This window comes from Dipodomys spectabilis, unplaced genomic scaffold (genome assembly GCF_019054845.1).
Source record: "Dipodomys spectabilis isolate Male_0828 unplaced genomic scaffold, ASM1905484v1 ptg000112l, whole genome shotgun sequence".
NCBI classification, from domain to species: domain Eukaryota; kingdom Metazoa; phylum Chordata; class Mammalia; order Rodentia; family Heteromyidae; genus Dipodomys; species Dipodomys spectabilis.
In genome coordinates, this window is record NW_024870789.1 from 1,836,111 (window position 1) to 1,863,661 (window position 27,551).

Sequence of the window (27,551 nt, forward strand, 5' to 3'; positions counted from 1 at the left end):
CGGCGGCGGTGGCGGCGTCACGGCCGCGCTCGGGCGGTGGGAGCCTAGGCTCCGGAGCAAGATGGCGGCGCGAGTGTTGCGCGCCCGAGGAGCGGCCGCGGCTGGCGGCCTTCTGCAGCGGGCCGCCCCTTGCAGCCTCCAGCCCGGGCTCCGGTGAGCAGCGCCGCCCTCTCCGGGCGCGGCTGGGGAGGGGCCGCGGGGCGAAAGGCGTCCAGGCCGCTGCCCGGCTCTGCGCCCCCCGCCTGGCCGCGCCGCCCTCTCCGGGCGCGGCTGGGGAGGGGCCGCGGGGCGAAGGGCGCCGAGGCCGCTGCCCGGCTCTGCGCCCCCGGCCTGGCCGTGCCGCGGGGAGGGCGGCGGGTCAAGGCGCGCGCGCGGGCGCCCCGCGGCCCCTGCGGATTCAAGGTCACAGCCCACCGCGGGGCTGGCCGACCGCGCCGCCCCCTCCCCGGGCTCGCGGGACTTTGACCCAGCCGCGCGGCACCCTAGGCCCAGGCCTGACGCGGCCTGCGCTTCCCGCCCGGCCCTCGCCGCGGCCGCCGCGGGTGGAGGAGAAACCGGGTCCCCGTCCCCGGAGAACTGGCCTTGCAGGTGGTGAGGGCGGAGCGCCAGGCCCGGCCCCGGACAGCCTTGACTTGCCCTTGAAAGCAGTGTATCCAAAACTATTGCCAACCGCAACACTTTTGCAGCCGAAGAGAAACTGTATTCACATTGAAACTTTTTCCCAACTTCCTTCTCTGGATGAGGTTCGGGTGTCAGTCTGACACCCTGACATTGCACGTGCCATACTCCACATCCTGGCTTGCTTGCTTGCTTGCTTTTATCTCTTCAACTGGTTCGTTTTAGTGTTGTCCTTTGGGTGGTGATAGCAGTTGATGGGCCTCTGGAAAATATAGTTGTCTTTTAACAAGGAAAGCAATAGAACTGGCATTTTGTTGTTATTTATTTTATACATATATATATGTATATATAGTTAGTGCAGGTCCTGGGGTTTTGATTTCAAGGCCTCCCTTAGTTTTTTTTGGTCAAGGCCAGCTCTCTACCACTTGAGCCACAGCTCTACTTGCAGCTTTTTGGTGTAACTGAAGATAAGTCTCATGGACTTCCCAAGCTGCCTTTGAAGTGCGGTCCTCAGATCTTAACCTCCTAAGTACCTAGGATTATAGGTATGGGCACCTTTTTTTGTTGTTTTGTTTTGCAATGCTGAGGATCAAACACTACTGTGACTTAGTGTCATCATAGTAAGTAGCACTTGAGTCTTAGGAGGTGAAACTCACAGAAAGCAAGAGATGCAAGGAAGAAAGATGTTTGAACTCTCCTTTGTGAGGCTGCAGGTGCACTGTGCCCTTCCTGGAGTTGATACTCAAAGTCCAAATTACTTACATTTGGTGTTTTTGTTTCCAAGATGATTTTTTTAAATTATTGTTTTCTGTGCCAGTATTGGGACTTAAGATCAGAGTCTTTTCTTGCTCAAGTTTGGAAACTTGGGAAGTTTGCAAGGGCAGTTTGCTATTCATATAGATAAAACCAGTGTGAGTCCTCTCAGATGTCTGGGCTGGAGGCAACTATGTGCTAATACCAGCACGAAGGGTAAGACAATAGGAAGGCTACATGCTGATGGGCATATGGACCTTCTGTGTGCTGTTGGGTATTTGATTGAAATTTTTCATAATGATTTTTAAAACCACAGAGATGGCTTGAGGCAGGAGTATGGATGATAAAGAGGTTGAGAAACAAGCTCTGGCATATGAGCATTTGCAGGCAGGTAGAGATGAAGTGGCCAAAAAGGGAGCTAGAAAGAGCATCCAGGAAGGTGGTATGTGACTGCTACCAGAAGGAGGTATCATCCCAAGGAGGCCATCATCTGTCAGGACTACCAAAAGGTTAAGCAGCATGACAGAAGAAAACTGGCTTTGCCAACAGGCATGCTACCGTAACCCTGTGGGGTCAGTTTTAGAAAGCAGTGCAACTTCTTAGGCACCCCAGCCCAGTGTATGTCCTAATGCAGCTAGGTGCCAGTCCCAGAGTGGAGTGTCTTGCAAGTGCTGGAAGGCTTCTGCACCCAGGTTTAACTCATGCTTCTACAAAGCCTGCTCCTCTTCATTCTCTCCAAAGAAGCATCTTTCAGTTAGTGGTCCAAACCAGAAACCAGCAGGTCTTCCTCAAGCCCGACCCCCTCCCCCACCCCCATCTGTTGCTACTGTAATAGTTCTGTCTTTATTTTTTTTTTTAAGGGATTTCATTTTTTTTTTATTGTAAAGCTACTATACAGAGGGTTACAGTTACATGAGTGAGGTTATGAGTACACTTCCTCTTGAACATTGTTACCCCCTCCATTGTTTTCCCCATACCATCCCCTCCCTCCCTCCCTTCCCCGAGGTTCTTTTTTTTTTTTTTTTTTTTTTTGATTGTGATTAAATGATTACATAATTTCAAAATCACAAGTTCATTCTAACTTCCCTGGAGCAAATTGTCTACCACAGTCTGTAATATATAACAGTGTTCACATGTTATATACCATATTTGTGATCAACAGCATGGGGATATTTAGTAGTGGTTCAACCAAATGAGCGGGAGTTCTTTGTTTCTTAAGTCCTGTTAGTTTTGTCGTTTCACCTAACCTTTTGGATTTAGCATCCACTTATCAGGGAGACCATGTACCGTTTGTCTCTTCGTTCTTGGCTTACCTCGCTCAACATGATTCCTTCTAGCTCCATCCATTTCCCTGCAAATGCCATTATTTTGTCATTTCTAATGGCTGCATAATATTCCATTGTGTATAGATACCACGATTTTTGGATCCATTCGTCTGTGGTGGGGCACCTAGGTTGTTTCCATATCCTAGCTATTGCGAACAGTGCTGCAATAAATATGGAGGTGCACGTGTCCTTGTATATTGGTTCCTGTTGTTCAGGGTAGATGCCTAGAAGTGGTATGACTGGGTCGTAAGGGAGGTCAATCTTTAGCTTTCTAAGGACCCTCCAGACTGCTTTCCAAAGTGGTTGTATAAGTGTACATTCCCACCAGCAGTGTAATAGGGTTCCTCTTTCTCCACATCCCCTCCAGCATTTGTCGTTGGCTGATTTGTGGATGTGGGACATTCTGACTGGGGTAAGGTGGTATCTCAGGGTTGTCTTTATTTGCATTTCCTTCACCACCAGGGATGATGAACATTTCCTCATGTGTTTCTTTGCCATTTTTATTTCTTCATTTGAGAAGTCCCTCTTTAGTTCCCTTGCCCATTTAGTAATTGGTTTGTTAGGTTTGGGAGGGATTAGTTTCTTGAGTTCCCTGTATATACAGGATGTTAACCCCTTGTCTGATATATTGCTGGTAAATATTTTTTCCCAATTAGTTGGTTGTCTTTCTAGCTTAGTTGCGATAGATTTAGCTGTGCAGAAGCTTTTTATTTTAAGGTAGTCCCATTTGTCGAGTCTCTCTCCAACTTGTTGTGACCCTGGGACTCTGTTCAGGAAGTTCCTTCCTGTGCCTATTAGTTCAAATGTCTCTCCTACTCTGTCCTGTAGTAGTTTCAGAGATTCAGGTTTAATGTTAAGGTCTTTAATCCATTTTGAGTTGATGTTGGTGCATGGTGATAGGCTGGGGTCCACTTTTAGTTTTCTGCATGTGGCTGCCCAGTTTTCCCAGCACCAGCGGTTGAAGAGGCTGTGTTTCTTCCATTGTATGTCTTTGGCTCCTTTGTCGAATATCAGCTGGCTGTAGGCCTGTGGATTTATATCTGGATCTTCTATTCTGTTCCATTGGTCTTCGGGTCTGTTTTTGTGCCAGTACCATGCTGTCTTTGTGATTATAGCTCTGTAGTAGAGTTTGAAGTTCGGCATGGATAGCCCTCCCATATTGTCTTTATCCCCTAGAATTGTTTTGGCTATTCTAGGTCTTTTGTTGTTCCATATAAATTTTTGGACTGTTTTCTGTATTTCAGTGATGTACGTCATTGGGATTTTAATAGGAATTGCATTGAATTTGTATGTTAGTTTTGGAAGTATCACCATCTTTACTATATTAAGTCGGCCTATCCAGGAGCATGGGAGGTCTTTCCATTTCCTAGTGTCTTCTGCAATTTCTTTCTTTAACTTTTTATAGTTCTCATTAAATAGTTCTTTTACATCTTTGGTTAGGTTAATTCCTAAATAGTTCTGTCTTTAGCATGTCTTCATTCTGTCTTTTCCATCCATGACCCTCATCTCAACCCCAGCACTTGTTTGAATCTTACAAAGAACATGGTCTTGAACCTATCGCTAAAGAGGAGAGCTGAAAATTTCTAACAAGACATTACAAAGATTTCTATTATACAAACTCTGGATCCTAATCCTTTTTCCCATCCACCCTCTATCTCCCAGCCAATAGAGGGTGTGGATATTAGATGTTGTGGAATTATTGTCTTGGTGTAATAATAGCATTTCAGATTTGTCTTTGTTTTTAGCTGATCTGTGGTGAAGTATTTCTTTTCATATACTGTTTGCAAACGCTTGTGTAAAAATTAAAAAGTAGGGCTGAAGGCATCGATTAGTCATCTCCAACTGACCCAAGTGTGAGTGAGGCCCTGAGTTCAAAAAGCCCTGGTACCAGAAAAAAAAAAAAAAGTAAATAGAAATTGGACATAGTATCAGGTTCTTTTTAAATCTGTATGCAAGGTATTGATTATCCTTCCTCAACTTCTCTGAAGTATTTCAAAATGAAAGGTGGGTAACTGGGTCTCTATAGTAGCAGCTTAGAAAACAGGTTTAACGGGGTTGGCACAAGGGCTTTGTGGTAGGAGTGGGGTTGGATAGCTGCTGCTATAACACAAAAGTTCCTTGGAACGAGTGGTGTTTGCAAGCTCCTGGATTTGGCACATAATCCTTAACATATCCTTTCTTTTCCACCTGACAAATTATCTACAAGACTTTGGATCAACAAATACTTCTTCAGCCAGTTCTAACTTCCTCCCAGCTAACCTGGACTCATCTCCTCCTTGCCTTTCTACCTACCACCAGTGTCTCTGAACCCTTGCCTGACACTGGGTGATGATTATGCTTCAATAACCCTCCTGCAGACTCGGCACTTTGAAGGCAGAGCTGGACTATTTTCTCCTCTGTTCCTCAACTGCCCAGGGCCTGGCACATACTATGTGCCATTAGTAAATATTTGAGGGTCAAATGAGGAAGCCTGTTCTGTTCCTGTTGCCTGGTCATGGGGTCTTAATACATTTCAATATACTTATCTTTTCCATTTGCTCTAACTAAGCCTTATCACCATTTTACGCAGCTGATCAGGACCTGCTTCAACCTTTCATCTCAGGAGGGTGTTTGTTTTTGCCGTGCCAAAAATTAAACTTAGGGCTTGGAATGTAGGCTAGGCAAGCACTCTGCCACTGCACTACATACCCCAACCTCAACAGTGTCTTTCAAATATATTCAAAAGAATGTTTCTGCTTAACCCTGGACCACCCTTTGCCCATCCAGTGAATGTGTATTTGTATATCCTTTATGCCTATAGCTGCTAGGCATGGCAACCACAGGCGCCCAGGACTGTTGATGCCTGCCTACATGGCCGCTGTCATCTGCCACAGCACTGCCAGGCTGCTTTGTACACACTTGAAAAGCTGCCAGCATCATGCCATGTCAGGATGCAATCCTCTACGTAAGCTGTGTAAGAGCCTAACTACCCTGCCTGCCTTTACCCTGTTGTTACATCTCTCTCCATCCTCCCCCTCCCTGCTCTCCTGCCTTCCTGAACTCTGCTATGTCAGAAACAGGTCACTTATTTCCATGATTCTTTCTTTGCCTTTGTACATGCTGTTCCTTTTGACTGGATTATCACCTGCCTTGTTTATCCGCTCACTTGTCTTCTAAAACAGCTGAATGTCTTTCCTGGAGTCCCTCAGTTCCTCAGAAGCTGTGATTTGTTCCCTTGAGCATCAACTGTGTGTGTATGTCTATGTGTGTCTACATCTTCTTCCACAGCATCCATGCTGACTCTGGGTGATTGCTAATAGAATTTCCCATGTGGCTGAACAGGCTCAGTATCTGATTCAAATGGATGCTCACAGAACCTCACTCCCCTCATGCTTATTCTACTTCAAGTCTGATATTTTGTAGACTGGTGCTCCCTCCTCTGTTGATGTTATAAGACTCGCAACATGGGTTGCAACAATGCTATGGTGACCTCTGACATTGGTGATTATCACTTGATGCTATAGAGACTCCTGACATTGCTGATTGTCATTGTCAGTAAAGGACTGATGCCTTGCCAGCTTCCTATTACTCTGACAGCCATTGTAGCTTTTACCTCCTCGCTGGTCATACACAGTGAGAAGACTGGGATCATCTATAGAGTAGTCAGCTTGGCTCATCTGACACTCAGATGATTGCAAGGCTTGCAATCAATGGCGAGCAGGTCTGGAGCAGACTGCTTTCATGTGTCAAGGCAATCGCCACTCAAGTTCTAAGTAGTTGAGATCCTCAGGGGTAGGGAGGAGGGTCTGCTTTCACCCCGCCCCTCTGAAGACCAGGATTCAGAGATTCTTGTATGTGTCCTATCCTGACTGTTTCCTCTGCTGAGCGTGTTCTGTTTACAAAACACTTCCATATCCCTAATATCTATTGTAAAAATTATCATAGTAATTTTATCTGCTTGTCATTTTATCTCATGAGATATTAAACATCTAAAAAGGTGGCATATATAAAACATTCTAAACAAATTTGAGCAGTGTGGGGAAGGGTTTGTCATTTGTATTTATATAACTAAATAGGGCCTGAACACTATCTCTGAGGTTTTTTTGCTCAAGACTTAGTGCTCTACCACTTGAGCCACAGCACCACTTCCAGCTTTTTTTTGTTGTTGTTGTTAGTGGATATAAGAGATAAGAGTCTTACAGATTTTCCTGCCCTGACTGGCTTCAAACCACCATCCTCAGATTGTAGCCTCCTAGGTAGCTGGGATTACAGGCATAAGCCACCAGCACCTGGCTGCTTATATTTGTGCTTGAACTCAGAGCCTTGCTCCTGCTTGGCTTGCTTGCTTGGCACTCTCACTTGACTTCACACCTCTAGTCTGGCATTTTGCTGGTTCAATGGAAATGAAGTCCCTCGGACTTTTCTGCTCAGGCTGACTTCAAACTGTGAATCTCCAGATCTCGGCCTCTTAAGTATGTAGGATTACAAGCATGAACCACCAGCAACCAGCAAGTGGATTTTTTTTTCCTGGTCCTGGGGCTTGAACTCAGGGTCTGCACACTGTCCCTGAGCTTCTTTTGCTCAAGAGGCACTTGAGCCACAGCTCCACTTCCAGTTTATTTTGTAATTTATTGGAGATAAGAGACTCATGAACTTTCCTGCCTGGGCTGGCTTTGAACCACGATCCACAGAGCTCAGCCTTCTGAGTAGCTAGGATGATAGGCATGAGGCACCAGCACCCAGCTCTGGGCTGGCTTTGAACCAAAATGCTCAGATCTTAGCTTCCTGAGTAAGTAGGAATCTAGGTGTGAACCACTGGTGCCTGGCAAATGTTTTTATTTTTATTGAAATAAATTTTACCCTGACTCATATGGAAAGGTGCCTTCTTGAAATTCAGTTTTTTTCTAATCAAAGAGTTGTGAAAGAAAAACACCATATGTTTTGCCTTTTGTTAAAGAGCCAGAAGTTTTAATATACAGTGTCTTCAACTTTGGGAAACTTTTATTTAAATAATAGCTCTAGAAAGTTAATCACTATAGATCAGGTTCTCACCTGAGTGTGTTAAGTGCATTCTCTAGGAGTATTTTGTGCATTATACAAGTGAGAAACAGTAGCTCCAGAATCACCCACTCCAGAATATAACCGTTAAATAAAGGATTCTATCATAGAGTAAAAGCCAAAAGAAGAGTCTCCAGCTTCTTTTTAAAACACATTTAAGCCCAAACATTTTTGTTGACTTTACAAGAAAATGTTGCTGGTTACCAGTGACTTGTGTCTGTAATCCTGGTGGCTCAGGAGGCTGAGATCTAAGAATTGAGATTTAAAGCCATCCCAGATGGACAAAGCCTTGAGGCTTTTTTTTTTTTTTTGTCCAGTCCTGGGGCTTGAACTCAGGGCCTGGGCACTGTCCCAGAATTTCTTTCGCCTAAGGTTAGTACTGTACCACTTGAGCCACAGTGCCGCTTCTGGTTTTTTCTGTTTATGTGGTATTGAGGAATTGAACCCATGCATGCTAGGCAAACACTCTACCACTAAGCCACATTCCCAGCCCCTTGAGGCTCTTATTTCCATTTAACTAGCAAAAACTTGACATAGAGCTGTGGCTTAAGTGGTAGAGCTCTAGGCCTGGAGTTCAAGCCCCCGTACTGGCACAAAATGGGAGGGGAGACAGGGATTGTAATCAAAAGCAATTGATATTAATGCATGTAAATATGAAATTAGAATACTGCTATTTCTAAAATACATTGTTGCATAATAATAGGAATTTGTGTTGTTCCAGCATGGAACCTAAGTATGCATTCCCAAGAAGCAGTGGAGAACCTATTTTCCTGAGGACATGAAGCAACCATTCCTCTTGATGTTTTTTTTTTTTCTTAATTTGTGGCATTCCCTAGTTAATTAATCTGTTTTAGTGCACCTTAAATTATCTGCATTAGGAAAGAAGTGTAAGGAATGCAAGTAGTGAATGTTTTTGTGCATTTAGTCTCCAGCACTTAGATAAATATAGCTGCCTGTGTGGAATGACTAGTGTAATTGCTGGGCCAAAATCATGTGTAAGTTTTGATAAAATATTACACTGTCCTGTAGGTCATCCAAGTTTGTGTTCTCACCAAGCAAGCCTGTGGGTGTTAAGAGGGCACTTAGAGTGTCATGGTTAAAGTATAGATCATTGCTTCAGCCAAATTTATCTACACATTTTTTTTCCATGTTGCTAAGAATGCAGCCTAGGGCCATGCATGGACAAGTGTCTGCTTCACAAACCTTACACATCCCAATCCCCATTCTGATCAACCTTTAAGTGTGGAACTCAATAGCATTAGTTGTATTAGCTTTATTCTACATAATCATAGCCTTTATCTGTTTCCAAACCAAACCTCCTTCCCTTTTTTTAGAGGTATTGGGGTTTGAACTCACGGATTCATTGCTAGGCAAGTGCTCTCCCACTTGAGCCAGATCCTCAGCTCTTAGGGTTTGATTAATGTTTTTGGCCAGGCTGACCTGAATCTCAATTCCCACTGTTATTTCTGCCTCCTGAGTATCTGGGATGACAGGCACACATCTCCATGAGCAGCCGCTGGTGAGAGGAGGACTGCTTAACCTTTGCCAGAGCTGATCTGAAACTTCAAGATAGATGCCACTGCACCACACCTTGTATTAAAATACCGCGTAAATATATCACTGGGATAATTTTTAAGTGTACAATTCACTACCATTGAGTATATTCATACTGTTTCAGCCATAGCGCTTTTTCATCTCCCCCAGCACCCAGCAGGTCTTTGTCAAAGCTGCCCTGGGGCAGGGGAAGAGCACTACTAGGATTGCACTGTGAGGTGTGAGGTTGTCCACTTGGTAGTCTCTGCTGCTGCTCTTGAGCATGCACATGGCCAAGCGAGGTTGTGTGCCTAGGTTCAGAGCACAGGGCAAGGACACAGTGCAGGCTTGATGAAGACAGCAGGGTGGCATGTGACAGGACCTTCTGGCTGAGACTCACTGTTGTGTTTGTTATTCCACAGGAGAGTGACATCATCCGATAACAGGCCCCGAGAAGACAGCTGGTTAAAATCTTTATTTGTCAGGAAAGTTGACCCGAGAAAAGATGCTCATTCTAATCTCCTAGCCAAAAGGGAAACGAGCAGTTTGTACAAATTGCAATGTGAGTAATAGGTTCACGTTTCATAGCTGCTTTTGTTGTTGATTCAAACAAATTCATAATTGAATTTTCTTTTGTTTCAGTTCACAATGTTAAACCGGAGTGCCTAGATGCATACAACAAAATTTGGTGTGTATATTGAACTATCTTTTCCTTGGGAAAAAGTGATTTTAGGATTTGTTAGTTCTACTAATACTTGATAGCAGAGACTGGTATATTTTATCTTGTGGAAGCCTTGAGTTCTCTGAGCAGGTACTCTACCACTTGAGCCACACCCACATCCCTTTTGGCTTTAATTATTTTTTCTGCTACAGTCTTTTGTTTTTGGTCTGGAGCTGCCTCAGACTTTGGTCCTCCTCCCTAAGCCTCCCATGCAACTGAGATTACAGATGTAACCACCACACCTACCTTATTTGTTGAGATGAGTCTCCGTAAGTTTTTCCTCCCTGGGCTGGCCTTGATCCTAATCATCCTGAGCTCCATCTCCCTGGTAGTTAGGGCTACAGATGTGAGTCACCAGCATCCAACTGTTTATACTTAAACTGAGTTGTTTGGTTTGCCTATGCGTTTTGATTTTAAACAGCTAACCCCTCATATGGTCTCCTCACAGTCTAGAATGCTACCAGCTTTTGAAGATTGGCAGGAGCCATGCAACGCCATCTAGTCATCGGTTCTTCCAGTGCTTAAGTCTGTTCGCAGACCTTCCTGGCAAATCATGCATAAATAAATTCCATCTCTGGACAACTTTGAGGGTTAAGAATTAGAACTCAGGGCTGGGAAGGTGGCTCAGTGGTAGAGCGCTTGCCTTGCATGCCTGAGGCTCTGGGTTCGATTCCTCCGCACCACATAAGCAAAAAGAAAAAAGCCAGAAGTGGCGCTGTGGCTCAAGTGGTAGAGTGCTAGCCTTGAGCTGAAGAGCTGAGGGACAGCACCCAGGCCCAGCAGGCCTCACGACCGGACCCAAAAAAAAAAAAGAAGAAGAAGAAAAAGAATTAGAACTCATTTTCCTATGATCTCCACTGTTGCTAGATTTCCTCCTAAAGAGACTGGCACATGAAAGTTCTGCATAGGGCTCGGGTTATGCCTATAATCTCTGAACTCTGAGGCTGATAGTTACCAGTTCAAAAACAGCCTGGTTTACATAGTGAGAGCCTATCTTAAAAAAAAAAAAAAGCCAGGCGCCAGTGGCTCATACCTATAATCCTAGCTACTCAGGTGGCTGAGATACAAGAATTACAGTTCAAAGCAAGCCTGGGCAGGAAAGTCCATGAGACTCTGATCTCCAATTAACCACCAGAAAACTGCAAGTGGCACTGTAGCTCAAGTGATAGAGTGCTCACCTTGAGCTACAGAGCTCGGGGACAGCACCCAGGCCCAGAGTTCAAGCCCCATGACCAACAACAACAACAACAACAAAGCTGGGTAACACATACCTGTAATCCTAGATACTCAGGAAGCTAAGATCTGAGGTTCAAAGCCAGCCTGAGCAAGAAAGTCTGTGAGACTCTTATCCCCAAGTTTCCTACCAAACTACAGAAATGGAGCTGTGGCTCAAGTGGTAGAGCACTATCCTTAAGCAAAACAGTTCAGGGAGATACTGGTGCCGGTGGCTCACACCTTTAATCCGAGCTACTCAGCAGGCTGAGATCTGAGGATCAAGGTTCAAAGCCAGCCCGAGCAGGAAAGTCTGTAAGACTCTTATCTCCAATTAAGCACCAGAAAACCAGAAGTGGTGCTGTGGCTCAGGTGGTAGAGCACTAGCCTTGAGCTGAAGAGTTGAGGGACAGCACCCAGGCCCAGAGTTCAAGCCCCAAGACTAGCACTAAAAAAAGAGAGGAAAAAAGTATCCTGTACATACGTAATTATTACTGTTATTTCTTCCCAATTCTTCCCTTTTTCCAGAATCTGTGACCCCTGAGCTGATTGTTCTATGACAAGACCCATACCTCTGATAAAATTTGGGGAAATTTAGCTCAATTCATAGTTAAACAAAGTAGTATTTTAACAATTAGTTGTGAACAAATACAAGACAAAGACCTTTTAATATCTGAGAAGGCAAATGATTTTTGTCTCCAGAACTCAGAACAATTTTCAGAAGCAAAGCTTTTCATTTTTTTTTTTTTTAGGTATTTAGTCAAATGCAACAGCATAGAATTTCTTGCTCACCTCAGTGTATCTCTTTATTTAAAAATGACCTGAAACAGAATAGATGTTTATCTCTATCTTTTCTCATAAAATGAACAGTTTTCGCCACACTTGCATTTTTCTACACTGGATTATCTTCATCCCATTTTACTGTTTCACCTCCTGTCTCATTCTGCCTATCCGTATTAGTATCAGCTGCCTCAAACCTCAACATGCAAAACCACCTTCCTGTCAGCACTGTCCACTGGCCTGTCCTTAGACCTTGTGACTAGTCAGTCACAGAGGCTACATTCTTCATCCAGTGATACCTTTGGGTTCTCTGCTTGTTTCCTTCTCTTCTGACATCTGCCTCTCGGAGACTGCCAAGCCCTATTCCCAAGTTGCCCTCCCTTCTGACTACCTTTCCAGGCTACTTTTCCCTTATCAGCACCCCACTTTGTAATCCATTATCCCAATGGATAATGGATGATCTGTTTCAGATCCATTTTCTCCCTCCTGTTTTTTTTTTCTTTTCTCTTGACACTTCCAGTTTCCAGAACATAAAGACTTAAGTCTTGCCTGGTTTTCAGGGGCTTTTATAATGAGATTCTTCTGGCCTGTCTAGTTGTGGGCATAAGTACTGCCTGCCTGACAACTTCCATTCAGGTAAGGCCAGGGTTGGTCAGGCTCCATTTCTGACCTTGAAGTCCTTTTGCATCCATTGTGGAATGAGCACTGTATATTTCATCACCATTTTTCTGCTTAGAAATTGTGTGGGTTTGAGCTTTTCTCCTGGTGTAAAACAGTGCGGCCCTTGCTCTCACCATTCCTTGCACATCATCCTTTGGGAGGGTTTCCACAGAGCCCAGCTGGTAAATTATGAAGTCTCTGGTAAATTATGTCTGGCCATTGTCTTCCGTGGTTCAGCCACTGGTCCATACTGTATGGTCAGAGGTAACAAACTTGTTGCTGTGTTCTGTGTGAGGCTATGTAATACCTCTAGCATAGCTCTAGTTTTGGCCCTGATGATGCTATTTAGGACTGTTGAAGATTGAGGCCTTGTGTGCTCATCATTTTCTTTCTCCTTTCTTTGAGGCCTGTCTATTCTCTTCCTGGTAACTCTACCTGCTGTACCAATTCTCTTGTCTGACTCGCTTCCCTTTCTCATGTTTTTGGGTTTTTAGTTGTTAAAACTAGCAGATCCAAGTTTTTGTTGTTGTTGTTGTTTATTTTGTTTTGTTTTAGTCAGTTGTGTGGCTTGAACTCAATGCCTGGACACTGTCCCTGAGCTACTTCACTCAAGGCTAGCACTCTACCACTTTGAGCCACACCTCCACATAACCCCACTGATGTCCAGTAGAACCACGTTTTTGTAAACATTACATTCCTAAGCAGTGCTCTTTCCCTGAGACAGCAAGAAGTCCTGCAATCTAGGAACCTTTGCCTCTTCATTGTTTTTATACTTTAGTTGCTGCCCACTCTTGTAGACAGCTTGGGTTGAAAGCTAAGCTTCTGATAAGTGGGGTGATAGTGTAAAACAGAATTCAACTTAAAGGTTACCTTTTGGGCCTCATTTTATCATAAATGTGCTCTGAAATCAACTGTCAGAACCCAGCGTACGTGGTCTCTTTCTTTTTACTGTTTGTGTGGACCACTGGTAAATTTTCTTGGTTGTTTAATTAGTGTTACTGTTTCTTCTCTTTAAGTCAAGAGGTGTTGCCAAAGATTCATGAAGATAAGCATTACCCTTGTACTTTGGTGGGGACTTGGAACACATGGTATGGCGAGCAGGATCAAGCTGGTAGGTCTTTGAAATAAACACATTTTCCTTAAGCCTTTTTGTACTCATTCAAATAATTTCCTAATTGAATACTTATTTTATTAATCATAGTTTTTCAAGTTTCAGTCTAATCTTACGGCTAAAGTAGTCTCTTCAATAATTCATTAAAAGCTACTGTTTATTATCTTTAGTGTTTTCATCTATTATTAAGACTTTATAGCCAGGCTTCAGTGGCTCACACCTGTTATCCTAGCTACTCGGGAGGCTGAAATCTGAGGATCATGGTTCAAAGCCAGCCTAGGCAGGAAAGCCCATGAGACTCTGATCTCCAGTTAATCACCAAAAAACCAGAAGTGGCACTGTGGCTCAAGTGGTAGAGCGCTCGCCTTGAGCTGAAGAGCTTAGGGACAGCACCCAGGCCCAGAGTTCAAGCCCCACAACAAACTAAAAATAAATAAATAAAGACTTTGTAATGTAATTGCTGTGTCAATTACATGACACATTACAGTTCATTTGTTACTTAGGTCACTACAGTACATGGAACATTAGTTTTGCACTATGTTTTTGTTACACGTATCTAGGATATTTTCCTGGTTAGGGTATTGTGGAGCTCTGAGTGTGTGCTGTCTTTTAAAATGCATTTCAGTCCACCTGTGGCGCTATGAAGGAGGCTATCCAGCTCTCACGGAGGTTATGAGTAAACTCAGAGAAAATCAGGTAATGGTTTTGAAAAAAATGTACACTTATTCAGTCTAATAATACAAAATGTGTTAGTACAGAATTAAATGACTTATCTCTCCTTAATTTTTGTTAGTAAACACTTTGTTTTTGTGGTAGAAATTTCTGTTGTTTGAAACTGGGGCTTGAACTGGTATCTGACACTTTTGCTAATTTGCTGGTGCTCTACCACCTAAGCCATGCCTCTAGCCTCTAAGGGTGTTTTTTGGGGGAGTGGAATTTTTTTTTCTTCTCTTGTTTTAAATATTGTCACTGTAAAGGTGATATACAGAGGGGTCATTGTTTCATAAATCAAGTTGTGGTAAAAATTTTATGGTAGAAATTTTGTGGTAGAAATTTGGATTCCGGAAGCGTGGAGTTACTATTTCATGCTTAACAGTTTTAATATTATTAAAATGACAGCTCTTGTTATAAAACTCCACTTGTAGCCAGGTGGTGGCTTACACCTGTAATCCTACCTACTCAAGAGTCTGAAATCTGAGGATCGCAGTTCAGAGCCAGCCATCGCAGGATAGTCCATGAGGCCCTTATCTCCAAGTAACCACCAGAAAACTAGAAGTGACACTGTGGCTTAAAGTGGTAGAGTACTTGAGCAAAAGAGCTCAGGGTCAGAGCCTATGCCCCGAGTTCAAGCCCCAGGACTGCTAAAAAATAAAAATATAAAACTCCAGTTGTACTTTTAAACTAATAAGCCAATACATTGAGGCCAGCGTGTCTGCATGGTAGACACAGGAAGCCCTGGGTTACCCAATGTCCATCGCTTCAGGGAATGTCAGCACATGTGGTATTCCTTTGGGCCAACTTTGCCATCCTGCCCCTCCCTTCACTACTTGGAGCTTGATCTTGAACACACTGGGCAAACACCCTACCACTGAGCCACATCTGCGGCCACACTTCATTAGGAAAGAAAGCCTTTTATGGAAGCTCCCACAAGAGTATAAATGTCTTGGGAGTTGTTTTGTGGCCATCAGGTAGCCTCCATTCCAATATGGTCCAACACTGCTTACGGACATTAAAAAATTAAATTTGTAAGCCAGGCACCAATGGCTCACAAATGTTTAGAAGGCTGAGATCTAAGGATTGCACTTTGAAGCCTTCCTGTGTAGGAAGGTTCATGAGACTTTTTTTTTTGTCAGTTGTAGGGCTTGAACTCTGGGCCTAAACACTGTCCCTGAGCTCTTCAGCTCAAGGCTAGCACGCTACCACTTGAGCCACAGCACCACTTCTGATTTTCTGGTGGTTTATTGGAGATAAGAGTTTCACAGACTTTCCTGTCCAGGCTGGCTTCGAACCGCAGAACCAAGATCCTCAAATTTCAGCCTCCTGAGTAGCTAGGATTACAGGCATGAGCCACTGGCTCCGACTCCATGAGACTTTTATCTCCAATTAATCACCAAAAGCCAGAAGTGGAGTTGTGGCTCAAGTAGTAGAGTGCTAGCCTTGAACAAAAAAGTTCGGGGACAGGGGGCTGGGAAGGTGGCTCAGTGGTAGAGCGCTTGCCTTGCATGCATGAGGCCCTGGGTTCGATTCCTCAGCACCACATAAGCAAAAAGAAAAAAGCCGGAAGTGGCGCTGTGGCTCAAGTGTTAAAGTGCTATCCTTGAGCTGAAGAACTGAGGGATAGCACCCAGACCCACAGTTTAGCCCCCACGACCGGACCCAAAAAAAAAAAAAAGGTTCAGGGACAGTGCCCAGGTCCTGAGTTTAAGCCCCAGGACTCTCAACACACACACACACACACTAAATTCGTTTACATTGTCATTTAAATAATACAGTGAACATGTATTTGTTGTGTATATCTGGACACCCAGCGGTGCAAGTGAGTGCTGTGGGTCCTCACACTGGTTCAACAAATAAAGAGGATTGTTTCAGGCCATCTGGGACTTTAAGTTACCTTTTCTATGATAGTATTCTCTGGGCACATCACAGTTTCTAAACTACACTTATATGTAAAAATTAGAAGATTTCATGAGAGTATCTTTTTTACCCGAAGGAATTTGTGAGGTTCCGGAAGGCAAGAAGTGACATGCTTCTCTCCAGGAAGAACCAGCTGCTGTTGGAGTTCAGTTTCTGGAACGAGCCTATCCCACGGGCAGGGCCTAATATATACGAACTCAGGTCCTACCAGCTCCGAGTAAGTATGGAGGCAGGAAGAAGAAGAGCAAGCCTCCAATTGCTGACAGTAAACCTGGAGTGTAGATTCTGTTATGGAGGTTAACCTTAAGAGTTTGATTTGGCTAATTTTCTCCCTATCTAGTTCTCCCATTTCTTTCTCATTTTTTTCTATTCCACTATGCTCTTCTGTTTGTATGGTCTTATATAATATATATGTTTGATTTTTTTTTCCTAAATAACATTTTTGTTTTTAAAAGGAAAGACCTCAGCCAGGCACCAGTGGCTCACACCTATAATCCTAGCTAGTCAGGAGGCTGAGATCTGAGGATCTTGGTTCGAAGCCAGCCTGGGCAGGAAAATCCATGAAGCTCTTATCTCCAGTTAATCACGGAAAAAGCCAGAAGTGAAGCTGTGGCTCAAATGGTAGAACACAGAAGCTCAGGGACAGCGCCCAAGCCCTGAGCTGGAGAAAATGAAGCAGGGTCTTTCAGTGCATTTGTAGCATGGACCTACGTCTTGTTTTGATCTTTTTTTTTGGTCGGTCATGGGGCTTGAACTCTGGGCTTGGGCGTTGCCCCTTCACTCTTCAGCTCAAGGCGAGGACTTTACCACTTGAGCCACAGCGCCACTTCCCGTCTTGTTTTGATAACCATAAACAGGTTATCATTGTACATTTGTCATCTTAGTCTATGAAGCCATGAAATACAATTTCCTCTGTGGAATGCGAACAAGTAAACAGTCATACTCACTCTTGCTTCTCTATTTTATCATAGAAGAACTAACCAAAGTCTTCATCTCTTTTCAGCCGGGAACCATGATTGAGTGGGGCAATTACTGGTGAGTATGTTATTGGTGTTGTTGATTTTATTGGTTTTAATCATGTATTTTTTAAGCCACAATGTGAATCCTAAGGGGGAAAAAAAAAATCTTAAGAAAAATGCTGTGGGCTGAGAAGGTGGCTCAGTGGTAGAGCGCTAGCCTTGAGCTGAAGAGCTGAGGGACAGCGCCCAGGCCCAGAGTTCAGGCCCCACAACCGGGCCCAAAAAAAAAAAAAAACGGAGGTCCTGTCACTTGGTACACAGTGGACAATATTATGTGAACCAACCTCAGTCACAAAAGGGTGAACAGTGTATGAGTTCATTTGTGGGAACATCCGAAATGGGCATAATCATAGAAACAAAAACTGAAAAGCGGGGGAGGAGGAGCAGAAGTTTGTGTTTAGTGGGTGACAAGACTCAGATCTGCAAAGTACAGAGTTTTGTAGACATGTGTGCGGAAATGTGCTTACACTTGACATTGAACTACACATGTGAAAATAGATAGAATGTTAAGTTCAGTGTTGTCTTTTTCCCACAAGAAAAGTAAATAAAACATTTATTTATTGGTGTTTTAAACCAGGGTCTTGCATTGTTGTCTAAGCTTACCTGGAACTCTGTCTCCTCCTATCTCAGCCTCCCTATGCTAGGATTACAGATGTGTACCACCAGGCCAGGCCTGGCTTAAAGTATCTCTTTAAATGGGAAAAGTATTTGGATATGTGTTTCACCAGAAAATTCTAATAAACACATGAAAAATATTTCAGCCAGGTGCTGTGGCTCAAACCTGTAAACCCAGCTAAGTGGGAAGTAGAGATTAGGAGAATTCAGTTTGAGACCAACCCAGGCAAAAAGCTAGCAAGTGCATCTCACCTATAAAGCTAGTACAGTGGTGTATATGTCTATAATCCCAGTTACACGGGGCCAAGGCTGCACTAGGCAAAACCTGAGTCACCATCTGAAAAACTTATGTAAAAGGAAAAGGCTTGGGATGTGGCTCAAACGATAGAACACCTGCCTCCTATGAAGTATGAGGTCTTAAATTCAAATTCCAGCATGCCCCCACACACACACACACACAAGTATTCCACATCTTTAGTATTATAGAAATACAGAGCAAACCTGCAGTGATCAACAACTTCAGTACTCACTGGATGGCATAACTAACACAATGTCCTCCTGGACGGCAGGCATTTACATCTTCATTTACTGCTGATGGGAAAGTGAAACAAGGCAGCCACCTGAAATAAGATAGTCTGTCAGTTGTTCAGGAAGTGTACATAGAGGGACAGGACCACTGAGCACCTGAACCCAACAGACAGGCATGCAGATGCCCACAGCATGCTCCATAGCTTGGTGTGTGGTTAGTGTTAAAACTTGCTCACCATGGAATGCACAGGATGTGGTGGGTTAGTCAGTTACTTTTTCTTTAGTGTATAAAGCCAGTGGCATTCAATTTATATTTTGACACATAGGTAACTAAGATGGTGATATCTTCAGTACATGCTTCTGATTATTACCAAGCTAAGGCAAGTATATTTTCTTTGCCTTCTATGACTAAATTAGAAAAATGCAAAATGAAATGAATTATCTGGAAATTGTAACACAATCAATGAAATTTTTTTCCTTCTGAGCAGGGTTGCAATGCACATTACATTGATTTGCTTAATTTCAATACTTCATCCATAGATTTGTAATTTTTGTGATGATACTGATTACATAATTCCAAAGGTGAGGGTGCAGGTTAACAAATTTCACATTGTTTCTGGATGACCTTGGGAGAAGTGGCAAAAGTCCTCCCTTCACCAGGGAGGAGCCTGAATTGGGTGTGATTGCAGCTGTGGTGTGGCTCTCCCAGTAGATGAGAGCAGATTTCCCCTGGCCTGTTAACTGTGGGAAGCTGTTGTGACTGAGGCTGGGCCAGAGCTCAGGCAGCATTGACTGACATGTTTTGGTGATCCACAGTGAGGACGTCCATCATAGATTCCAGCTTTGCTTCTGGTAGCAACCCTCCCTTCACAGCCACCTTTCACTCTAGAAAATTGCTTTGGGAAAAATAATTTTAAAATATGTTTTAGGAATTCAGATTATCTTACTAAGTATAAAAATAACATGGGGGGGGGAGGGCTGGGAAGGTAGCTCAGTGGTAGAGCACTTGCCTTGAATGCCTGAGGCCCTGGGTTCGATTCCTCAGCACCACATAAACAAAAAGAAAAAAGCCAGAAGTGGCGCTGTGGCTCGAGTGGTAGAGTGCTAGCCTTGAGCTGAAGAACTGAGGGACAGGGCCCAGGCCCAGAGTTCAGAGTTCAGGCCCCTTGACCGGACCCCCCCCAAAAAAATAAATAAATAAATAACATGAAATCTGGGAAAGTGGTTCAGTGGTAGGGTGCTTGCCTTGAGTGCATGAGGCCCTGGGTTCTATTCCTCAGTACCACATAAAAGAAAAGGTTGGCAGTGGTGCTGTGGTTCAAGCGGTAGAGTGCTAGCCTTGAGCTGAAGAGCTGAGGGACAGTGCCCAGGCCCAGAATTCAGGCCCTACAGCTGACCAAAAAAACAAACAACAAAAAAAAGTGAACAGGGCGCTGGTGGCTCATGCCTGTAATCCTACTCAGGAGGCTGAGATCTGAGGATCACAGTTCAAAGCCAGCTCAGGCAGGAAAGTCCGTGAGACTCTTTTTACTTTGTCAAGGTGAGCTCTACTACTTGAGCCACAGAGCCACTTCTGGTTTTCTAGTGGTTAATTGGAGATAAGAGTCTCACGGACGGGGCTGGGAAGGTGGCTCAGTGGTAGAGCACTTGCCTTGCATGCTCAAGGTCCTGGGTTCGATTCCTCAGCACCACATAAGAAAAAAAAAAGCCGAAAGTGGCACTGTGGCTCAAGTGGTAGAGTGCTAGCCTTGAGCTGAAGAGCTGAGGGACAGCGCCCAGGCCCAGAGTTCAGGCCCCACAACTGGACCCAAAAAAAAAAAAAAAGAGTCTCACAGACTTTTCCTGCCTTGTCTGGCTTTGAATCTCCATCCTCAGATCTCAGCCTCCTGAGTGGCTAGGATTACAGGCGTGAACCACCAGGGCCCAGCCTTCTGTGAGACCCTTATCTCCAATTAATCACCAGAAAACCAGATGTGGCACTGTGGCTCAAGTGGTAGAGTGCTTGCCTTGAACTGAAATGCTCAGGGACAGCACCCAGGTCCAGAGTCTAAGCCCCAAGACCAACAAAAATAAAAATAGAGCTGGGCGCCAGTGGCTCATGCCTGTAATCCTAGCTACTCAGGAGGCCAAGATCTGAGTTCAAGCCCGATGACTGACAAATAAATAAATAGATAAATAAAAAACTAACATGGCTGGTGTACACTGAAAGGCATGAAAAGAGCTGATACTTTTTGGAAGTGATAAATGTCAAAAAGGTTTATGTTTTTTTGTTTTTTTTTTTTTTGTCTTTTCTTTTTTGGTACTGGGGATCGAACCCAGGACGTTGCACTTGCTAGGCAAGCGCTTTGCCACTGAGCTACATCCCAGCCCAAGGTTTATGTTTTTTAAGATGGAATCTCCATATGTTGCCCAAGCTGGCCTTGAGCTCATGATTCTTTTGTTACAACCTAAGAGCTGGGATTACAAATGTACCACCACACCAAGCTAAAAATTTTTTTTAAAAATTGGGGCTGGGAAGGTGGCTCAGTGGTAGAGCACTTGCCTTGCATGCTCGAGGCCCTGGGTTCGATTCCTCAGCACCACATAAGAAAAAAGCTGGAAGTGGCGCTGTGGCTCAAGTGGTAGAGTGCTAGCCTTGAGCTGAAGAGCTGAGGGACAGCGCCCAGGCCCAGAGTTCAGGCCCCACGACCGGACCAAAAAAAAAAAAAAATTAGCTGGGTGCTATGATTCATGCCTATAATCCTAACTACTGAGGAGGCTGAAATCTGAGGATCACAAGTTCAAAGCCAGCCCTGGCAAGAGACCTTCATCTCCAATTAACCACCAAAAAAAAACCAGAAGTGGAGCTGCAACTCAAGTAGAACACTAGCTTTCAGCAAAAGAAGCTAGAAAATAGCAATCAGGCCCTGAGTTCAAGCCCCAGTATTGGAACACAAACAAAAAAGGCACCTATTACAAATTTTCCTTTTTTTTCTTTTTGCCAGTAGCCAAGCTTGAATCCAGAGCCCCATACTTTTTCTCTCGTGGCTGGCACTTTACCACTTGAGCCATTTCTCTAAGTTCCAACCTCCTGGATTTGTCTGCCTGGCCTGGCTTTGAACTGTGATGCTCAGATCTCAGTCTCCTGCATAGCTAGGATTATGGTGTGAGTCACCAATACCTAGCTATGTTACCCATGTTTTTATGCCAGGCCTGGGGCTTGAAGTCAAGGTCTAGGTGCTGTCTCTGAGCTTCTGTATTCAAAGCTAGTGTTCTACCTCTTGAGCCACAGCTCCACTTCCAGCTTTTTGGTGTTTAATTGGAGATGAATCTCACAGACTTTCCTACCTAGGCTGGCTTTGAACCACAGCCTCCTGATTAGCTAGGATTATAGATAGGACCCACCAGCATCCAGCAAAGGTGTGCCCCCCACTTTTTTTTGTCGGTTGTGGCACTTGAACTCTGGGCCTGGGTGCTGTCCCTCAGCTCTTCAGCTCAAGGCAAGTGCTCTACCACTTGAGCCACAGTGCCCACTTCTGGCTTTTTCTGCTTATGTGGTGATGAGGAATTTTTTGTCGGTTGTGGCGCTTGAACTCTGAGCCTAGGCGCTGTCCCTCAGCTCTTCAGCTAAAGGTGAGAGCTCTACCACTTGAGCCACAGTACCACTTCAGTTTTCTGGTGGTTTATTGGAGATAAGAGTCTCACAGGCTTTCCTGCCTAGGTTGGCTTTGAACCGAGATCCTCAGATCTCAGCCTCCTGAGTAGCTAGGATTACAGGCATAAGCCACCCGAGCCCTGCTAAGGTGCCCATTTTTAACCAATGTAATCACAGTTTTATGTATACCAAGTGTTTTATGTACTTTTTTTAATAGTTTTTTTATTGTAAAAATACTGTACAGAGAGGTTATAGTTACATGAGCAAGGTAATGAGTACATTTCCTATCAAGCATTGTTACCTCCTCCTTTGTTTTCCCCTACCAGCTGACAAAATGTCTTAATACCCATTTGGCCAGCACTTGTACTGGAGACAGTGCTGGTGAAATGCTGACAAGAAGCCCCACCCTCACACTCCCTGCCACTGAGACTCACAGCTCACTCAGTGCCTGGGTCTCTCTCTGGCTTCTTCATCTGTTTCCAACCCCGTTCCGTAGTAGTGGCTCCACTGTCCGCTGGCATCCTGGGACTATACCAGATTTCCCCCACTTTCTCCCAGAGTGTTCTAGGTTGCCTGGCTCCTCCCCTATTGATTCCCTCAACTTTATGTCAAGAATTAGTGACAAAACCAGATATCCCATGTTTTTATTTGGAATAATTGCATCATGCATTGTATAACTACAGAAAGGTGTATTTACATTTTATATCCATTAAAATTGCTTTTGACTGCACTCTGATAATCTCATAGCAATTCAGTATTTGCTTTTGTGAAAAAATGAGGCTTCATTCTACACAGCTTTCCCTGGGTGTGAGAGAAATGTAGTCTCCAAATCTACTCCCCACTTAGACACAGCAACCTATCCTCCTTAACAGCTTTCCCTGCCTGCAGATGGCATGGGCCTATAGTCTGTTCAGCCTTGTCTTTCCTCTTCCAGGGCCCGAGCAATCCGCTTCAGACAGGACAGTAATGAGGCAGTGGGGGGCTTCTTCTCTCAGATTGGGCAGCTATACATGGTTCATCACCTCTGGGGTATGTATGCTTCCATTCATTTTGAGTTATAAGATTTCAGATACATGGCTAATTAAATTCTAATGGAGGTCATAGTGTGATTGGACGGTAGAGCAAACCTTAAATTGGAAACCATAAACAATAGGGAAATTCTGGGCTGGACAGTAAACTGGACTGTCTTAAGAGCTGAAGCCTTGAGCTCAGTCCACAGTACCACCAATTGAATTGAATGTTATTGAGGAAGTTCCATGGTTTGAAAAGTGTCTCAGATTTACTGAACTGTAAAACTTTAAGAGCTGATCACAGGGCTGGGAAGGTGGCTCAGTGGTAGAGTGCTTGCCTTGCATGCATGAGGCCCTGGGTTCGATTCCTCAGCACCACATAAGCAAAAAGAAAAAAGCTGAAGGTAGAGAGCTAGCCTTGAGCTGAAGAGCTGAGGGACAGTGCCCAGGCCCAGAGTTCAGGCCCCACGACCAGACCCAAAAAAAAAAAAAAAAATAGCTCACTTTGCTTCTCCTACAGAAACTAACAGTAAGTTTGGCCAGAACAACATGCTCACAATTTTCTGAGCTTGGTACTAAGTCCTTTACCAGCTTAGTAGATGTGCCAAGCATCATGCCTGGTCTTAAGTCTTGCTTCTTTGTGGTTATTTTTAAGCTTACAAGGATCTTCAGACCAGAGAAGATATTCGGAATGCAGCATGGCACAAACATGGCTGGGAAGAATTGGTATACTATACAGGTAATACAGGCCCGTTTATCTTACTGTTCTAGCTGCATTTTTTCACTCTGGCTAGTTTGTTTACTTTCCAAATATATATTGCTAGGATAGTGAAGAAGTTGCAAAGATGAGAGATAACCAGAATTTTAATACTTACTTGACTCTCTTTAAAAAGATTATTGTTGGGCTGAGAAGGTGGCTCAGTGGTAGAGTGCTTGTCTTGCATGCCTGAGGCCCTGGGTTCGATTCCTCAGCACCACATAAGCAAAAAGAAAAAAGCCAGAAGTGGCGCTGTGGCTCAAGTGGTAGAGCGCTAGCCTTGAGCTGAAGAGCTGAGGGACAGCGCCTAGGCCAGAGTTCAGGCCCCACAACCGGACCCCCAAAAAAGATAAAAAAATAAAAAGATTTTTGTTGGGCTGGGAAGGTGGCTCAGTAGTAGAGCACTTGCCTTGCATGCATGAGGCCCTGGGTTCGATTCCTCAGCACCACATAAGCAGAAAAAGAAAAAGCCGGAAGTGGCGCTATGGCTCAAGTGGTAGAGCACTAGCCTTGAGCTGAAGAGCTGAGGGACAGCGCCCAGGCCCAGAGTTCAGGTCCCACCACCAGACTCAAAAAAAAAGATTATTGTTTTGTTTTGGTTTCATTTTGCTTTGTTTTGCTTTTCTTTTTTGTGCTGGTAGTGGGGCATGAACTCAGGACCAAGATGCTGTCCCTAAGCTTTTGTGCTCAAGTCGTGCTCTACCACTTAAGCCAGAGCTCCATTTCCAGCTTCTTGAATAACTAGGATTATAAGCATGAGCTATCCATGCCCATCTATTCATTGTTTTAAGTATGTTGCCTGGTATATTGGATCTTATAAATTCTACAATAGCACAGTTTTTGTAGATTTCTATATTCTTTGAAAATTTGTAATACCAACTTTTTTGAAGGTTTCTTTTTCATCAAAATTGCCATTTCCTAAAAGAATAGCTTAGTACATCAATTAAAAAGTATGTAAACTTTGGGCTGGGAAGGTGGCTCAGTGGTAGAGCATGTGCCTTGCATGCCTGAGGCCCTGGGTTCGATTCCTCGGCACTACATAAGCAAAAAGAAAAAAGCTGGAAGTGGCGCTGTGGCTCAAGTGGTAGAATGTTAGCCTTGAGCTGAAGAGCTGAGGGACAGCGCCCAGGCCCAGAGTTCAGGCCCCACCACCGGATCTCAAAAATAAAATAAAATAAAAAGTATGTAAACTTAGAATGGTTTTGGCTGGACTCTAACTCACTGGTAGAGCACTTGCATAGCATGTTCAAGACACTGGATTCAATCCCCAGCAATAAAAAAAAAAAAAAAAAAATTGAGGCCTGAGAATATAGCTCAGCCATAGATTGAGCCATAGCATTGGGAAAAGAAAGAAAAGAAAAGGAAGGAAGGAAGGAAGGAAGAAGCGAGGGAAGGCAAGGAAGGAAGGAAGGACAGACAGACAGACGTGCCAGGCACCAGTGGCCTGTAACCCTATTCAGGAGGCTGAGATCTGAGGATCACAGTTCAAAGCCAGCCCAGGCAGGAAAGTCCATGAGACTTTTATCTCCAAATAACCACCAGAAAACTGGAAGCAGAACTTCCACTTTAAATCTATATATTTTTGTTTTTTTGTTTTTTGTTTTTTTGGGTCCAGTCGTGGGGCCTGAACTCTGGGCCTGGGCGCTGTCCCTCAGCTCTTCACCTCAAGGCTAGCGCTCTACCACTTGAGCCACAGCTCCACTTCTGGCTTTTTTTCTTTTTGCTTATGTGGTGCTGAGGAATCGAACCCAGGGCCTCAGGCATGCAAGGCAAGCGCTCTACCACTGAGCCACCTTCCCAGCCCCTAAATCTATATGTTTAAACCCATATATTTACCAAGAAGATGAAAGAGTAAGTTAGTCTAGGAAATATATTTCTATTATCTTTTCCTTTAAAATATTATATAAGCCAGGCACCAGTGGTTATGCCTATAATCTTGCCTATAATCTCAGTAGACTGAGATCTGAGGACTGAGGTTTGAAGCCAGCCCTGGCTGGAAGTGGAGCTGTGGCTCAAGTGGTAGAGCACTAGCCTTGAGCGAAAGAGCTCAGGGACAGTACCCAGGCCCTAAATTTTGGCCCTACAACCAGGGCAAAAAAAAAATTAATCATACAATTGGCTGGAGGCATGACTCAGTGGTGGAGTGTCTGCCTAGTAAGCACAAGGCTCTGAGTTCAAACTCCAGTGCCACCAAAGGAAAAAAAAAGTATATATAAGTATGAAGTTTTGTGGCTTATGCTTATACCTGTTGTCCATTACCAGAGGCATGTTTCACTCAGCAGTTTAAGAGTACAGTATATCTGTTCCTTTGTATAGGACACATTCAAAAATATGATTACTTGGTTTTATTATAAATTTATTTTAGTTCAAAGAACCATTTGAGAAATTACCTTTTCTCACAGTATGGGCTTTCCTATTTCCCACAAGTAGAACAAGTCTCCAGGAAAGGTGTGTTGATCTTAATAGCAGGTTGCTAGCTGACTGGTTGACAGTCTACATATTTCTGCTAAGATCAGTGCTACCTCCCAGAAACAGAACTATTCTGTGTCCTCTTGACATTGCTAGCCACGAGTTTGAAGGACAGCAAGCTCAGTAATCTTGACCTATTTTCAGTCCCACTAATTCAGGAAATGGAATCCAGGATCATGATCCCACTGAAGACTTCACCCCTCCAGTAACGCTACAGAGTCTGTGTGCCCATGTGGTGCGACAGGTACCTGTCAGGAAGTAATTGTGAGAAAACTGAGGTGTACACTGCTGTACATAGCTTATAAGGGGCCTCTTTTCTTTAAAATTCATCACAGGAAAGGAAACCATTACCATGTGGCCGATGACAGGCTCTCTCTGTTGTCTTTGAACCATCCCTCCCCACCCTCCAGGAAGCGGGTCCCGATTAGAGTCTGTCATCTAAGATTCGAACCATGAAAAGAGCCATTTCTTTCTTAAAAAGCAAATACATTTTATAAGCACAGATTTTGACAAACTTCTTGTATCAGGAAGAAATTCAAATTTTGTCATGTTTCTCAAGATTTTCTGAGTCTCAAACTAGGAACAAGTAATGAGTGTGCCCAACAGCTGAAGTTGTTTGAATTCACTCCCATCTATAATCAGTGAGCCTTAAGTGTGTCATCACCACTCTGGTAATGGTGGACAAGGTACATTTTATCAATAACTGTCTTCACGTTGTGGGCCACGGTCTCTGTGATGGTGAAAATGGCTTGAACCCATGTATCAAATGACTGAAATGAACACTGGGAGGAGGCTAATTTTATTTGTGATATTTTTCTATAAAACAAGTAGCACTTGGAAAAGAGGTTTTCTTTTGTAAGCAGTCATTTATGACCTCAGACATCCTCTGGTTGATGTTACAGCCACTGCAAACCCTTCCAAGGTCACAGATGAAGGGTGATCCGTGTTGAAACTTAATTTGGCAGAAAGCTGCAAACTGTGTCTAGCTCTGTGTGTTCAGTTTTTAGTAGCATGTGCCAATTTTGTGACTGTAATCATATGAAATTCCTATTAAACTGAAAAGTTATTTCTACCCCATATATTGAGGAATTTATGTGTAAAATAAAGTGTGAATAAATCAAATGTCAGGCCTTTA

The 27,551-nt window shown here is 43.9% G+C and overlaps 1 protein-coding gene across 2 annotated transcripts; it reads left to right on the top strand.

The window, feature by feature from the left end:
- Nipsnap2 (nipsnap homolog 2) lies at positions 1–27,551 on the top strand. 2 transcript variants are annotated; one of them, XM_042688057.1, is made up of 10 exons: positions 5–153; positions 9,689–9,828; positions 9,909–9,954; positions 13,656–13,750; positions 14,376–14,446; positions 16,461–16,601; positions 17,388–17,419; positions 23,115–23,209; positions 23,846–23,929; positions 26,561–27,551. In XM_042688057.1, exons 1-10 carry the CDS (start codon positions 62–64, stop codon positions 26,623–26,625), a joined length of 861 nt encoding a protein of 286 aa, XP_042543991.1. In that variant the 5' UTR covers positions 5–61; the 3' UTR covers positions 26,626–27,551. The 2 variants fall into 2 exon arrangements, with proteins under 2 accessions (XP_042543992.1, XP_042543991.1); XM_042688058.1 differs by lacking the exons at positions 9,909–9,954; positions 14,376–14,446 and having other exon boundaries at positions 1–153.

Coding starts and splice junctions, on each gene's coding strand:
- Nipsnap2 (XM_042688057.1), top strand. CDS start 62: ATGGCGGCGCGAGTGTTGCGCGCCCGAGGAGCGGCCGCGGCTGGCGGC. Junction 154..9,688: donor AGCCTCCAGCCCGGGCTCCG/GTGAGCAGCGCC, acceptor GTTATTCCACAG/GAGAGTGACATCATCCGATA. Junction 9,955..13,655: donor GATGCATACAACAAAATTTG/GTGTGTATATTG, acceptor CTTCTCTTTAAG/TCAAGAGGTGTTGCCAAAGA.